General features: G+C 37.8%; 1 protein-coding gene across 6 annotated transcripts; it reads left to right on the top strand.

The window, feature by feature from the left end:
* The first annotated feature begins 1507 nt into the window (after nt 1–1507).
* Nucleotides 1508–10025, top strand: LOC116255539 (3-oxoacyl-[acyl-carrier-protein] synthase, mitochondrial). 6 transcript variants are annotated; one of them, XR_007573510.1, is made up of 15 exons: nt 1508–1723; nt 2033–2262; nt 3005–3112; nt 3193–3264; nt 3436–3522; nt 3649–3800; nt 4318–4398; nt 4494–4527; nt 4983–5049; nt 5132–5208; nt 8593–8653; nt 8728–8810; nt 8897–8968; nt 9199–9319; nt 9422–10024. XR_007573510.1 is itself a non-coding variant. In XM_031631400.2 (15 exons), the coding sequence occupies exons 1-14, from the start codon at nt 1600–1602 to the stop codon at nt 9256–9258; spliced, it is 1308 nt and encodes a 435-aa protein (XP_031487260.1). In that variant the 5' UTR covers nt 1508–1599; the 3' UTR covers nt 9259–9305; nt 9422–10023. The 6 variants fall into 6 exon arrangements, 5 of the variants coding, with proteins under 5 accessions (XP_031487260.1, XP_049934095.1, XP_031487258.1 ...); XM_031631400.2 differs by having other exon boundaries at nt 9199–9305; nt 9422–10023; XM_050078138.1 differs by having other exon boundaries at nt 9125–9319; nt 9422–10019.
* Nucleotides 10026–14732: the final 4707 nt, after the last annotated feature.

Here is a 14732-nt window from a genome sequence, read left to right on the forward strand (position 1 = left end):
TTTTTTAAAAAAAAAATCCAAGCTTAAAACCAATGAAAGGGATCCAGTCAAGCGGAACCTTGCATGTAAACTTGGTCTATGGAGTCAATCTCAAGCTGACCTTGTATAGCTCGACTCGACCCAAGCAAGATATGAATCGAGCTGGGTCATGTTCTTGACTTGACCTCAAACCAAACGTGATATGAGTCGAGTAGAGCTGACTAGGGGCAAAACCAAGATAGGGCCCGCTTGGACCTCACCATACCTCAATTTTTTTTTTTAAATTTACATGTAAATTTTAAAAAATTTCACTTATTCCATATAAAAATTTTAAAAATTGTTATTTCGACCCTAGTCAAAATTTAGAAACTTTAATTTAATCCGCTTCATAAAAAATTTCTATCTCCATCCAAGCTGTCGTACCTTTAACAGGCAAAATAGGACTGGAATCACATCCGATTCAACACAAAATGACCGAGCCCTTAAGATTTGCAACTCTATATTAAGATTAAGAAATGGAAATTCCCTGTATGCACGACTAACCTTGTAGGTTTTCTGAAAGCACCACATGAAATTTCGCTAAGTGCGCTTAACTTTTAAATATTGTCAAAAATACTCCTACTGATCAATTAAAAATACTTGCTGATTCACTTTTTTTTAATAGCCGATTGTTAAATTTAATAAAAAATCATCATCGTGCGACATGAAAGGGTATGCAGAATACTAGTGCGCGTAAGCTTATATTTGTTGACTTTCTATAAGTTGAAATAATCAACTTGCTAATTCATATGGAAAATAAAAAATAAGTAATTCAAATGTATTCAACGTAGACCAAGATTATTGAAAATAAATCAAAATCACAAATGCAAATTAGAAAACGAAAAAAAAACCTAGTTTATGTTCATCTCATTTACTCAACTCAAGTTAGTGTCCACTTAAGTCGTGTAAGTAAAATGCAAGGCATGCCTTTAAGTTTGTTTTTATTACTTTTGGTACATAAGGATGTCTAATTCTTCTCAATGTTTTAGGCTAGTGACGTATAGAACAAGGCCCCTTTGTGGGTGTAATTTATAGGTGTGCAAATCGAGCTCGAGTCGTTTATTGAACAAACTTCCTTAAAATTAAAAACAAAAATTAGTTTTATGAATCGAGCTCGAGCCAAGTGAGCTCAGCTCATTTAAGTTTGAGTGAGCTTATTCAAACTTATATATGTTACATTTTTCATGATATACAAAAAACAATCAATTTGATGTATTTTATAAAATTAAGTTTTTATCCTAACATGTTATAAGACTTCGTTTTCATATTTAAATTAAATGTCAGGTAGAATCTTTCAATTATTTTGACCGATCACCGATAGCTTCTTTTTGGTAACCTAAGGTTAATCATCTTCATATTTTTTTTTTTTTCCAATTCCTCTCCTTTAAAAATGAAAATATCGGCGAAAAGACATTCATCGACCTTGGAAAATGGGTGACCGCGCTCTTTTATACTTGGGAGCGGCAAGTCTTTAAGCATTTCGCCCGCTTCTGTTTCTGCAAATAAAAAAGGCGCGCAATCCGACACGCAGTGTTCTGCAGCAGGTCATCTGAGGGGGTCGAGTGAAGTCTGCCACCTGCAATGATAATCGCCCGCCGGAAAGTCATCCGCCTTCTTCTCGGCCTTCGGCAGTTCTCCTCGTCGCCGGCCTTCCAGTGCTTCAATGCTCCTCCGCCCATTCCTCAGAGGCGGGTCGTCGTTACTGGTAACCCCTCTCTCTCACTCTCTCTCTTCGTTTGAGGCTTTGCTTCTTGAGGGGGCTCTTTTGCTTATGATGAGGTACTTGTGCTTTTGGCTTGCTCTTTTGCACTCAAGGTTTTGAGTATTTGGTTTTCTGGGTTTGTTCTGTTTGTACTGGTCTGTTTTCGGTACCTGTGTAAGCTCCTAACTTCTTGTTGGGTGTTTTGTTAGTAATGTTGAGAAAATTGTTCTGCTCCCTCTCTCTCTCTCTGCGGTTATTTAATTCTCTATTTCTCTCTCTTTGGTTATTCAATTGTTGACGTTGCGGGGAAAGGGCTAGGCATGGTAACTCCGCTTGGCTGTGGGGTTGAGACCTCATGGAAACGATTGATCAATGGAGAATGCGGGATCCGGGTGCTGTCACCGGAGGATCTCAAGATGAACGATTTCGATCAGGACACCCTTTCTCAGACGTTCCAACAGTTGACATCCAAGGTTGCTGCCGTTGTTCCTACGGGTTCTGCAGACGGTGAATTCAATGAAAAATTGTGGATCCATTCCAGGGTAATCTTTTTATCTCTCTATCTCTCTCCCCATGTTTTTCTTTACAAGCGGATAATTAGGGTTATTGGCTGAGTCTGCTTGCATGAGGTGTTTCTTTTGTTGTGTTGATGATATTAGAGCAGAATCCCAAGCTCTGATATCACTTGTAGAGTATTGGTCTTGTACTAAACTTGTTCCTGTAATAGTAGGTGATCTGTAATGTTGGACTTAACGCAATAGGTTGTGCGAGCAGAAATGGAATGGAACTCTCATACGATTGAAATTGTGCTTAACAAAGATTTGCTGACTTAGTTGTAGCTGATACCAATTATCTTAGATTTAGGATCAATTTCCTGACCCAATTCTAACTAATACTGTTTCTTACTGACTAATATCTCTAGCCAACTGGAAAGTGTACATGTTGTTAAGCTGGTGACAAATATCAGGCAAAAATTCACTACGTTGTGGACTTTGTTTTGTTAGTGGAAGTGTTGTCTGATGAGCATAAAATCTAGTATCTCATGAAGGAATATGAGAAAAGGTGAGGGAGTTTTTCTTGTGCTGCACTAGGTGAGTAGGTTGCAAGCCTTATTGCTAAGATGCTGCCAATAGAGAAATTCTTCAAATTTGAAAAATTGCTTGGTTAATTATAAAGAAAGGGGAAAGAGAGAGAGAGAGAGAGAGAGAGAGAGAGTCTCCATGTGTGGTCATCACTTGCACAAAAATTTTCTTCCCGTCGCTCATTTTTTTTTTTCCTTCTCAGGACCAGAGATCCATTGCAAGGTTTATAGCCTATGCACTTTGTTGTGCTGATGAGGCACTGAAAGATGCAAATTGGTTACCAGAGGAGCGGAAAGAAAAACAAAGGACGGTAATGAAATACTCTTAACTATTGACAATCTAAATTTTTTTATTAGCTTGGCATTATGCCTCAAAATTTTGATAATCCAGGGCGTTTCAATAGGTGGGGGTATTGGAAGCATCAGTGATATTCTCGATGCAGCAAAGTTGATATGTGAAAAGGTTTGTTCAGAATCTCAGATATAATAATCTGCTGAAGTCTTAATTTTGGTCCTGCTTTCGTATCTGAATTTTAACCTTATCTCCATAATTTACTTTGTGGATTTGTACAGACTGGTTCATTATCTCTGTGAAATTGTACCTGATCCCTGTTTTGTTTTACCTTCTTCTTAGCGTCTTCGTCGGCTTAGTCCATTTTTCATTCCTCGCATATTGATTAACATGGCAGCGGGACATGTGAGCATGAAATATGGACTGCAGGTACTTAAATTAATCTGTAAGGGATTGTGAATTTCTGTAATTCCTGACGGTGTGATACGTTGCTGAGCTAAAGTGACCTGGGAAAATTGTTTTAGTATAAAATCTTTAACACAAACTTCAATCCAGGGTCCAAATCATGCTTCGGTTACAGCTTGTGCTACTGGTGCACACTCAATTGGGGATGCTGCGAGGATGATTCATTTTGGTGATGCCGATGTTATGATTGCTGGAGGAACTGAGTCCACTATAGATGCTCTGTCAATAGCTGGATTTTGCAGGTGATGCACTCTTTTATGAAAATTGAAAAGCAACTAACCTCGGTGCTTTTCTAAACTGTCCATAATTTTATTTCTACCCAAAATATAATTCTACCAGATTAAACTACAAAATAATTACCTATTCATTGTTTTCCAAAATTATTGACATTCATAGTTTTTTTTTAAAAAAACAAACTTAATGAAACAAAAAATGCATATAACATAAGTGTTTTCTTTCCAAAAAGGAAGACATTGTGATTTCATTTGCAGCAATATAACACTATTTTTTTTTTCAAAAATATTTCAAAACATCATACCACTCTCCTGTTATTATTGTTTAAAAAACTATTTTGATGATGAAAAATGGCATGATTTTCTGATCGTTGTGGAAAATATTAGTGTTTTTGGTTTGTCATACTTTTGTTTGTTTCATTACTGTAGAGCATTCAATCCTTGACTATTCGCCTTATTCTTTTGTTATATTTTATCATCTTTAGTGGATCATGTGGGTGTTGTGTTAATGGATTCTCAATTGTAGATCGAGAGCATTGGCAACAAAGTATAACATGCTTCCACAAGAGGCGTCACGACCTTTTGATAGTGGTCGAGATGGGTTTGTGTAAGCCATTTCTTGTAATTTCTTGAAATCTGGTCCTCTATTCCTGATTTTGTTGGATCTACACCTAATACTTTTTCTTCTAATTGATCATATAGGATTGGTGAAGGTTGTGGTCTCATGGTTCTAGAGGTGAGTTCAAATAATTTATGGGAAAATTTCTAGTTGATACCCTGTAAGATGAAAACTCAATTCTTGCCTGATGTCTCTCCAAATTCACAACTTCGCCTGGCCACTGATTGGCTATGCTTAATACTTTCTTTTGGGACAAATTATTTGAGTCCTACTTTGATCAACATGGGGTCTTGATAGTCCTGAAATCCAAGCATCTTTACATATGATACTTGGATGCAATATCTGAAAGACGTGAAGTGGGGCTGAGAAGACTAGGTTACATTGGTAGAAAGGTGATAGGAAGATGAAATTGTATAGATGGAAGGTACTTGAAAGACTGAAATGGGAGTGATCATTGGCTGACAGGCATGCATGTGCCTGTTAATGATTAACCTGATTTTCTGTATGCATGTTTATTTTCTTTTTCTTTTTTGTAATTATCATCTTTATTATGCTTCCTGTGTGAATTGAAGGAACTGACACATGCAACAGAACGGGGGGCAAAAATTTATGCGGAACTTCGAGGCTATGGAATGTCAGGTAGCTTTTACAATGAAAGTTCTTGTTCAATTTTGTAGACCATATTTGTTTGGCAATTGATTAGCTTACTGTATCATGTTAGGTGATGCACATCATATAACACAGCCACCTGACAATGGGGAAGGTGCTATATTGTCCATGCAGCGTGCACTAGAGCAGGTATGATATGGTGCACCACAAAAATTGTCTTTTGTACGTCTTTTTGTTCTGCTAAAAGTAGCTCCATGCTTTTAGCTCTGCTTATGGTATTGCAGATGGTTCATGATTCATGTAGTGTATCTTTTACATATTTCATAGATGAGTTTCCTTTATGGGATACTTCTGGTCTTTCTCTTCTTGTTATTCAAAAATTGATGATAATAGGAGTATTATCACATGCTGTTTGTGGCATCAGTACTATTATAGCTTGTTGTATTTGGATTCTGACATTTATGTTCGATAAGATATGGGATGATTTGATGCATGTGTTACTTCTGTCATGATATTTTACAATTATGAAACAGTTAAAGAATGTTTACAACAAAAGTGAATCTATCATCCATGCCTATTAAAAGCAAAATAATGGCTGATTTACATTATTTAGTCAAATGATGGACATCACAAACTGCAAGTGCAAGGAGAGATGCATGTCAAGAGCTTCTTCTACTTTGCTAGGATTTTGGATGTAAGAGCTTCAATTTGGAGAGGGTTCAGAGCTCAATATGTGGATCAATCGAATTGGATAGGCTATTGCTTCAATGAGTTGGCTGAATTGAATTAGAATTGTTTATTAATTGGGTTAACTAAAGAAATTTTTTAAATTTAAAAAAATGTATTTTAAATATATAGGAAATAGAAAAACTAAAAATTAATATGAAGTCATAAATACTTTAAAAGAAATCAATTTTCAATGTATCAGTTGTCTTATTTGAACATATCAGAAAACAACAAATCAGTTATGAAATACATTAGGAATCGGATTTTAACATATAGGAGATTTATTTTGTTTGGGTTTCTGTCAAGTTGGATTCACAGCTTTGCCTTTCTTTTTGGGTCTCAAGTAGATTTTTTTTTTTTTTTGTCAATGATGAGATTTTGGCTTTTAGCATGATCCAAGCTTTATGTTTGGGCTTATGCTTTTCCTTTCTCTTTTCTTTTTCCTGTCAAAAAACCTATAAGGATTTTGTTTGTGTTTTTTTTTTTGGGAATCTAAATGTGCATTAAACAAAAGAAATTGAGCACTGTCCAGCACCCAGTGGAATCTTCCTTACAACTTTGTGATTGTTTGTCACAATGTCTACTAGCCATCGATTTTCATTTACAAAGTGATAAGTGAACTTTTTATATATATTTAAAAGTTATACATACAAAACTTAAGCAGCCCTCTTTTTCTCCTTATTGTATAACCATATTGAAGTTTATAAGCCAACTTTTAATAGCTAAAATTTTATGTAAAATTTACTAAATTAAAAACATAATCAATGTGTTTAAAATTTTTCAAATATTGTGATTAGCTTTCTTTTTTGTTATAGGTGCATCTATGGAGTTGGGCTATATGATGGGCTATTCTTCTGGATTGGCTGATTCACTCCCAAGTCAGGCCATTCTGCAAAAAATTGGCAGATATTTCAAACCCTTTGACTTGTCCCCTGCATCTGATTGAGTCGAATTCTTATAAAGATGCCGCAAGGTGCTGCTCTGTTGGTATAATCTGGAAGGGTCCTGCCTAACCCTGTTGTTGCTATCAATGTTATAAAAGGCGTAGCGTATCGCGTATCAGTCGGGCCGACCTATACGCCGTATCGTAACGTATCGCAAACGTAACGTAGCGTATCGTAAAATTAATTTTTTAATTTTAAAAAATTATTTAAAAATCAGAAAAAATAGAGAAAAATCATTAAAAATCTGAAAAAATGAACAAAAAAATCAGAAATCAAGAAAAATGTATTCAAATATAAAAAAGATCATCATACATAAGGAACATTCATGTGTATCAACAACACATTCAAAAATAAGAAATTAGATATTCAAAGAAACATAATAAGCATCCATCACAATTTTAAACTTGAAAATTTTATAGAATCTTAAGACTTAGAGTCGTAGGACTTGGAGTTTTAGGACTTAGATTACATCACAATTTTATAAGTTCAAAACATATAGTTATCATCTTTTATGATTTAACGATAATATTAATATCTCCCAAATCGATGAATCCTTGGTTATTTTTTATGAAAATGTGCAAAATCTCTCCCTCCTACGTCTCTTGGAGTCTTCAAATACAAGAAGAGAGAGAGGGAGGAGTGTTAAAACTTTAAAAAATAAAACATTTTGTGTTTTAACCCGTATCGTACGATACGGGGGTGTATCGCATGTATCGTGCGATACGGGGGTGTATCGCACGTATCGTGCGATACGGTGCCCGTATCGCATGATACATGCGATACGCGTACGATACGCACGCGTATCGAAGATGTATCATATAGGTTTCTTTGACCTATATGATACGTATCATACAATACGCGTCCGTATCATACGATACGGATAACATTGGTTGCTACCCAGACAAAAAGGAGAAGAAAAAAGAAAAGGTCAGATATGCATGAAAGGTAACTGTCTGCAAATTAGTATGAAATGAAAAATTGAAAGAATGTAGCGAACTCTTAAAATATCTCTATTTGTGTGCAAACCTTTCACCTGATAGTATCAGCAACCTTCAAAGTAGTGAGAAAAGAAAGAGAGAATATATGATAAAGCATCTAAATGAAGTAGAACTTGATTTTAGGCATTCACACACCACAAGACATCCTTGTGCTATTGCCTAGAGACTTCAAATGCTGAACTTCTCAGGGGTTCAAGGTTATTCTGGTTTGAAAGATATTTTGCAGAAAGGAACACCAATTTCTAGCCTTCTTCCTGCAATGGTGAGTATTTTAGGTAAACCGTGAGAATCTTTGAAGGCAACTTTTACATACTGTCTATGGGAAACCCTTAGGTTAAGGGAAGTATCTGTCTAGGTGAAGGCATTATGGGATGTAATTCACCTCCATTTGTATCATAAGCTTGTGACAAATGATGGTTCTTCCTTTCTTCCCAGTCTTTTCGGGCATTTTGTTGTCAGATAAAAGGCCATGTGAGAAAAGTGACAGATCTGGATTCTGGATTTATCTGGTTCACTCTGGAGCGATGTATTTTCAGCCTGCTTTATGGGGGAAAGATCACAAGTTGGATCTTCATAAGGCTGTTATCATGCACGATCTTCAGCATTTTTTTTTTCATGTTCTTGCAGAATTGTAATTATGCCATTATTGTGGCAGTCACTATGATGGGAAGATAAGTACAGTATTTCTTCCATCTGAAAAACATTTCTGATATATTAATTGTTTGCAGGTAAAAATGCTTCTAGTGTACCTCTTGTGTTCTTGTAAAGGACTGACCTGCTTGACATTTTTTTTTCCAGTTTATGTTCAAGTTGTATTGCTTCATAGATATGTTAGTTCCAATGACTTGCTGCTTTACTTGTGGCATTTCTCTGGCTCACATGTTCCTTTTCTTCATATAATGCAGTCAGGAATCCATGCAGATCAAGTGGATTATGTGAATGCCCATGCCACGTCGACTCCATTGGGTATGCTTTTCAATTCTCCATTTTGTCTGAAAACCTTCCAAATGTTTTACTTTAGTTGCTCTGTGTTTTAACAGGGGACCTGATAGAAGCCAAGGCAATCAAAGCTGTGTTTTCAGACCATGCGTCATCGGGTGCTTTAGCTTTCTCTTCAACAAAGGTGTATTTCACAGCATCTAACTGGTTTCTTCAGTTCAGCACTGTTACCTTAAGCAAGAAATGCTTTGCTGATATACTTTTTTATAGGGAGCTACTGGCCATCTGCTTGGAGCCGCTGGAGCTGTGGAAGCCATTTTTACAGTACTTGCAATGCATCATGTATATGCGCCTGTGTCTATCTATTCATGTTTATGCATTTGCCTGTTTTCTACTTTCATTTCCCCCTCCAAAACGAGTGGGGCAAAAAATTAATTCATAGTAGCATGCTGTCCATAAAGTTCTCTTTTACCATCTTTTGAGTGTGTGTTCATACAGGGGGTTGCTCCACTGAATCTCAATCTTGTTGATGCTGATGCAATTTTTTATGATGGTTTCATGCCCCTTGGTAGCTCCAAGAAGATGCCGATAAGATCTGCTCTCTCAAATTCATTTGGCTTTGGTGGAACTAACACGAGTTTGCTCTTCACATGTCCGGACTAGGTTAAGAAAACCTGAGGTCTGATTGTTGTGGTAGAATCGCCATTCTAATCCGACAGATATAAGTAGTATTTCGAGAGCTTTCCAGCTGTTATTTCTTTAATTAACAAAGGCCTCTGTTCTAAACGCTTGAAGGTACTCCAGTTTATTACTTTTTCCTGGAGCTGAACTGTTGGCCTCGAGAGCCCTGGAGAGTCATTGCTCTGATTTCTCCCTGCGGCGGATTAAGTTGCATCTTTCCGACGGACACTTGCTGATGCTTTTGTGAAGTTGAGGGATTTTGGTTTCAGATTTCTCAAGATTGTTGTCCACATTACTGGTGCCTAGCACGCATAATGCAAAGTCTAAAATTAATGGCCGAGCACTGTGAAATATGTAGTTCTCGGGGAGACAAGACTGCGCCTTGAAGTGTTTGAAGTCGATTGTTCAGAGGGTTTTGGTCGAAGACTTACTGAAACTGGGTGGTCCATGGCAGTGGGCCTCGTGAATGCAAAATTTTTGAAATTCAACAGCTAGACAGCCATATATGTTTTTGTGTGGATGTGAGCGGCTCTTGCCCTATTGAAGCATGGTTGTAGAAAAACAGAAAAACACAACGAAGCAATTAATGAAAGCACAAATTTTCTTGCCTTGTAGAGAAGGAGAGCTACCAAAAAAAAAAACAAAAACCAAAGCTAAGGATCAGATTGAGCAGCAGGGGCGGTCTTGTGTTGACAACATTCTTCCCAGACTAAACCAAAGGTTTACAAGTATCATCTTCCCATGGGTGATGTGTTATTTTTCATATTTGACGATACCCTCATACGATATTTTAGAATATAATCAATTATGGTGGAAGGTTGGGTTTCGCGCCTTAAATACTTAATTTATTAGTGATAAAATGGATATTTCGTGCCTTGCGTTCGACTGCATTTTCTTCCCAGCTGTTTGAGACGACAAGTCTGGCTGTCCCTTTCGCGTGCTTGCTGGGGGGAGGGAATCAGGGCATTTTCTGCCCATCACGTAGCAGTTTCCACATACGCGTTTAACCATGTTCAGCCTCATGGCTTCTATGCTCAGGGCAAACACGGAAGTGGTGAAAATACGCTACTTGTCAGCCTCAAAAAATGTGAATAATTTTTCGGTATTCCTTTCTTTTTCTCATGTAAAAGTTTCTTGGGAGATGCAGTAACTTATCGTGTAAATGCCTTCACTTTCTTCAATTTTTCACAGCACGAGAACAAAGGAAAAGCTTTCATGTGAGAATTGTGAGGTAAAATTCTTTTCTTTCAGCACTTGCTTGTACTTGGATGGGGCTCGCATGTTCGTTTCTTTTCTATTATATTTGTCACCTTTCTGAGCAAGTAACAAACGTAGGGTGGACCCTAGAGGCAAATCTTAGGGGAGGTGCAGGAATCGCATGTGCAGTGAATTAACCAGGTTGTCCCTCTCATCTCCGGTGTCATGCTAATGAGAAATGCTGAAGGACTGAACGATGGGTGGCAATCTAGAGAAGGCTAGCCTGCAGAAAGATCTGGGAAAGTTGGTAGCACATCTTTGTCGAAGCCCAGAGCAAATGCGAGTCTGAAATGAAAAGCATGATCGCCAGTTGCTACAATTAGTGGCCAGATTCGCTTTTGCTACAAATTTGTGGTTGGATTTGATTTATATTGGACAAAATTGGATCTGAACGTTATTTCAAGATGCAACTGTCAATTGGTCATGGTCGGAGCAAGTTGTAGAGCTAGAGTTGGACGAGAATGGAAAATACGTGGCCATGGTTTATCATGTAGAAAAGAACATAGCATGTTCTTTGCATGTCGAGATTTCAATTAGGACGGTTTGCGGTCCAAATCTGATACGACCTAAGATACTGAACTAAACTTGATCTGTACCAGAAAAGTAGAACCATTTTTAGAGGTTTAAATCCAATCCAGTTTTCAGTTCTGAGATGAGAACTCTCTCTCTCTTTCTCTCAGAGTTAATATTTGGCACGAGAATTTTCCAGATGGGACACAAATTTTTTTTCTTTACATGAGTTCTTCATATTTTATTGACATGATTTCTTCCTACTTTCACATGTGAATTTGGTGAGTGATCATTGACCTTACTTTCTTTGGGTTCTTTTCTGTGTTCCCATTTCCGTTGGACATGTGACCCTTCTGACTAATGAATGATTGAGTACTGGTGGAAACGTGGATGGGCCCTGACTGTAAAATTGGAGGAAGCCTAGTATTTCATCATAAAGACACTCCGATTCGTAGATTTCCTTCAGATCAACCTCAACATACTCTAAGCACTCATGTCTGACAAAGCAAAACGGTTCAGATCACGGATCTGGTTGTATTCAATATGTTTATTCACCTTGATATGGCAGTGCTCCATGGTGATTCAGGAAGCATAAACAACTAGTCTCCGACAGATACTTTCTTTTGCTTGCAAAGACGTGACTGGTTTCTGAATCTGTTGCTACCCGTCAAATTACGATGAGTTTCTTTTCATGTCTGCGCTCGCTTCTAGCCGAAAACTGGCATACCAGACTGCCTGCTTTCCAAGTGTTTGATCATCAAAGGCGGACTATTCGAGCGGATTGGACTAAAGTTGTTGCATGATTTGACGCTCAGTATGTAAGACTTCTTTATTCACCTAATCATAATTTTAGAAGCCTTTTTGGCTTTTCTGGTTCAGATGTCCAGACGAACTAAAGCATTTTTGGTATGTATATACGGAGATGCGCCCTTATTTAGAGATGTTGAAGTCAGGAAGCATGTTTGTCCATTTTCCCTCGTCAATTTGATCGGCGTGTATCATTGCAGGATCAGCAAAATTTGAATCTCTATCATGAAGAAACTGCTGAAACACGGACAAGACACCAAGAAAATTCACCTTGATGTAATTTTACTCTAATCGACGGGTTAAACAAGATCAGGTGAAGTATAAGTGCATTTGAGACTTAATTGGCCGTTTGTAGTTAAATTATCACAGGATTCTCGCGAGATATTCATAGACCTTGCTTGCGTCGGAAACATTGTTTCAAGTTAAAACTGTGATTGTCTTCAGCACTCGTAAAAACTTCATAAAACGCCTACGTATTTGTAAATGACAGAATTATAGTCTCCTCTTCCAGATAGAATGCACTTCTCATGCAAAGCTAGTTCTTCATCTCAATCTTTCTTCTTTTTAATTTAGAAACTTCACACGATGTGCCTCTGTACTTGTCATAATTCAGTAAAAAACTGTTTGCTCCAGACTGTTTCCCGATTTCATGTCTAATCCCAGATCGCCAATCAAAGAGGAAGAAAAAGGAGGAATTCATATACTGGTTTCTGCTCTCCCTAGGTGTCTCTCTCTTGTGCAGGATGCAAGTCTAAGTCACAATGATGACTACCATCTTCTTTTATCATTGGCAAACTTAGACACAATTATGTCTAACATCTTTGTGCCGAGACTGAACATCGAACTGAACTCGACTTCCTTTAACCAAGTAAAGAAAAATATTTTAATTAGTCAAATCCTCTTGATCAAGCAAATGGAACACTTGTTGGCCCATGTAGCCATGAAATCCTAGCAGGATATATGGTGATGTTATATGCCTTTCTTTTGGGTGCTTAATGATAGTTTCGCTCATGGTCCACCTTATCGATTTGTGGGGCCTTGAAAAATTCTAGCTTCTGGTGGGCCGACTGTTCATGAAAGAAAAGCCTCTCACAATTATTGGTGTGCAACGCCAGCACTCTGAGCTAGGACAGGGTCTCATGCTTCCACTAATTTTTTCAAAGTCAGAACATAAACGTTAAACTTCATATATGTGACATCTTGTCAAGAATCAAGCAAGTTGATGAGAACACAACTAAGAAATATGCATAACAGAACACATATGTTGTGATTAGAGCTCGTGGATTGGTAGATGCATCATGTTGGAGACGTAGGAACGAAGTAGAGTCCATAACAGAATGGCGTTAACACCGCATTAATGAGAGGAGTTTTCTATTGATCAAAGAATGAAGAAGGCGCTATAGATCTGCAGATCTATGGATCAACTATACCTGGCGCAGAAATTCGAAGCATCAAAGACAGGAAAGCCCGAAAGGAGAGATAAAGCCAAGAGAAAAGGAGAGGAAAGCAGACAGCTATAATGGTGGCAGCCGACCCCAGTAAGAGGCCATAGGCATAGTGTGGTCACAATTAGGATTAGACATGGATCCAGGCACCTCTCCGTCCTTCTCTCTCTTTGACAGCCACGAGTACTAAGATGAGAGAGACGCTACATGGTGGACTTTTTGAGGAAGAGACGCCTTGCTTTCGCCATCAACTTAGCGATGGTTTGTCTCAAGACACGCATCGGGAGCAAGGGACACAGTGAGAGAGAGAGATTGAGAGAGAGAGTACAGGCATTACATGAGATGGTAGTTGTTTTTGTATCGACGCTCTTTTCTCTTCCATCACAAAATTATAGTATCAGCAGATAATCCGATTGCTACATATCATAAGAATTGAATCTCTCTCACACCCCAAATCAAGGGAGAAAAAGAAAAAAAAAAATCTGAAACTTAATTGGTTCAACAAAATAGAGGGGGGGAGAGAGACAAAGGGATCTGCCTTGAAAAACAGGAACTCATAGGACGGACATTGAACCTGCCCACTGTCCTGATGGTACTCTTCTGCTCAGGTACTTCCTGCCACTTGCAGTCCTTTCTCTGCAAGGTTTCGCCTTTAAAACAGTGTGCAACAGCAGCCCACACCGAGACACTTTTGTCATCATGCATCACACCCACTACTCCCTGTATGAGATTCCAAGCGACACTCTGCAAGTTTGACAATCCTGCGCTTTGCTCATGCTTTTGATTTGGATGCAGATTGCTTACATTTTGTATTTAAGTAAGAGTTACATGTATATCAACAATCCTCATTTAGAATACGTTTCATCTTTTGGATGAACTGAGAAAAGGGCGATCAGTTCTGAACTTGTTAGACTTGGAAAGTCAGATTATATATATATATATATATATATCCTCACTTCCTTGTTTACTAGGAAAATAGAAACTACGTTCCTATTATAAGAGTAAAAGCTGTTTAACATGGCCACATGATTTTTGTCTGTCTCTCTCTCTCTCTCTCAAGAAATGAAGGAGAAAGCAACCAGGTGATGCATCGACATCCAAATCACTTGGGTAATGTTTAACATTTCAAAATAGTTTTTAATAGGAATACCTTTTTCTAGTTTCAATAGTAAAATTTGTCTCTCCCTTTATTTGTGGAAGAAAAAAGTTGAAAATTTGTGCCTTGAACTCTCATTGCTTCGCATCTTTGTCCTTGAGAGACAACAAAATGTCACTGTACCCAGAACTTTTTATTTGTCCTATGGCAGTTTTTTCCTCAAGATATATTGAAGACGAGGCCAAGTTACCCATTATCAGTAACTAGAACAGTTGCTTGTCTTGTCTGAAATACATAACAATCACATGAT

This window comes from Nymphaea colorata, chromosome 6 (genome assembly GCF_008831285.2).
Source record: "Nymphaea colorata isolate Beijing-Zhang1983 chromosome 6, ASM883128v2, whole genome shotgun sequence".
Taxonomy (NCBI): domain Eukaryota; kingdom Viridiplantae; phylum Streptophyta; class Magnoliopsida; order Nymphaeales; family Nymphaeaceae; genus Nymphaea; species Nymphaea colorata.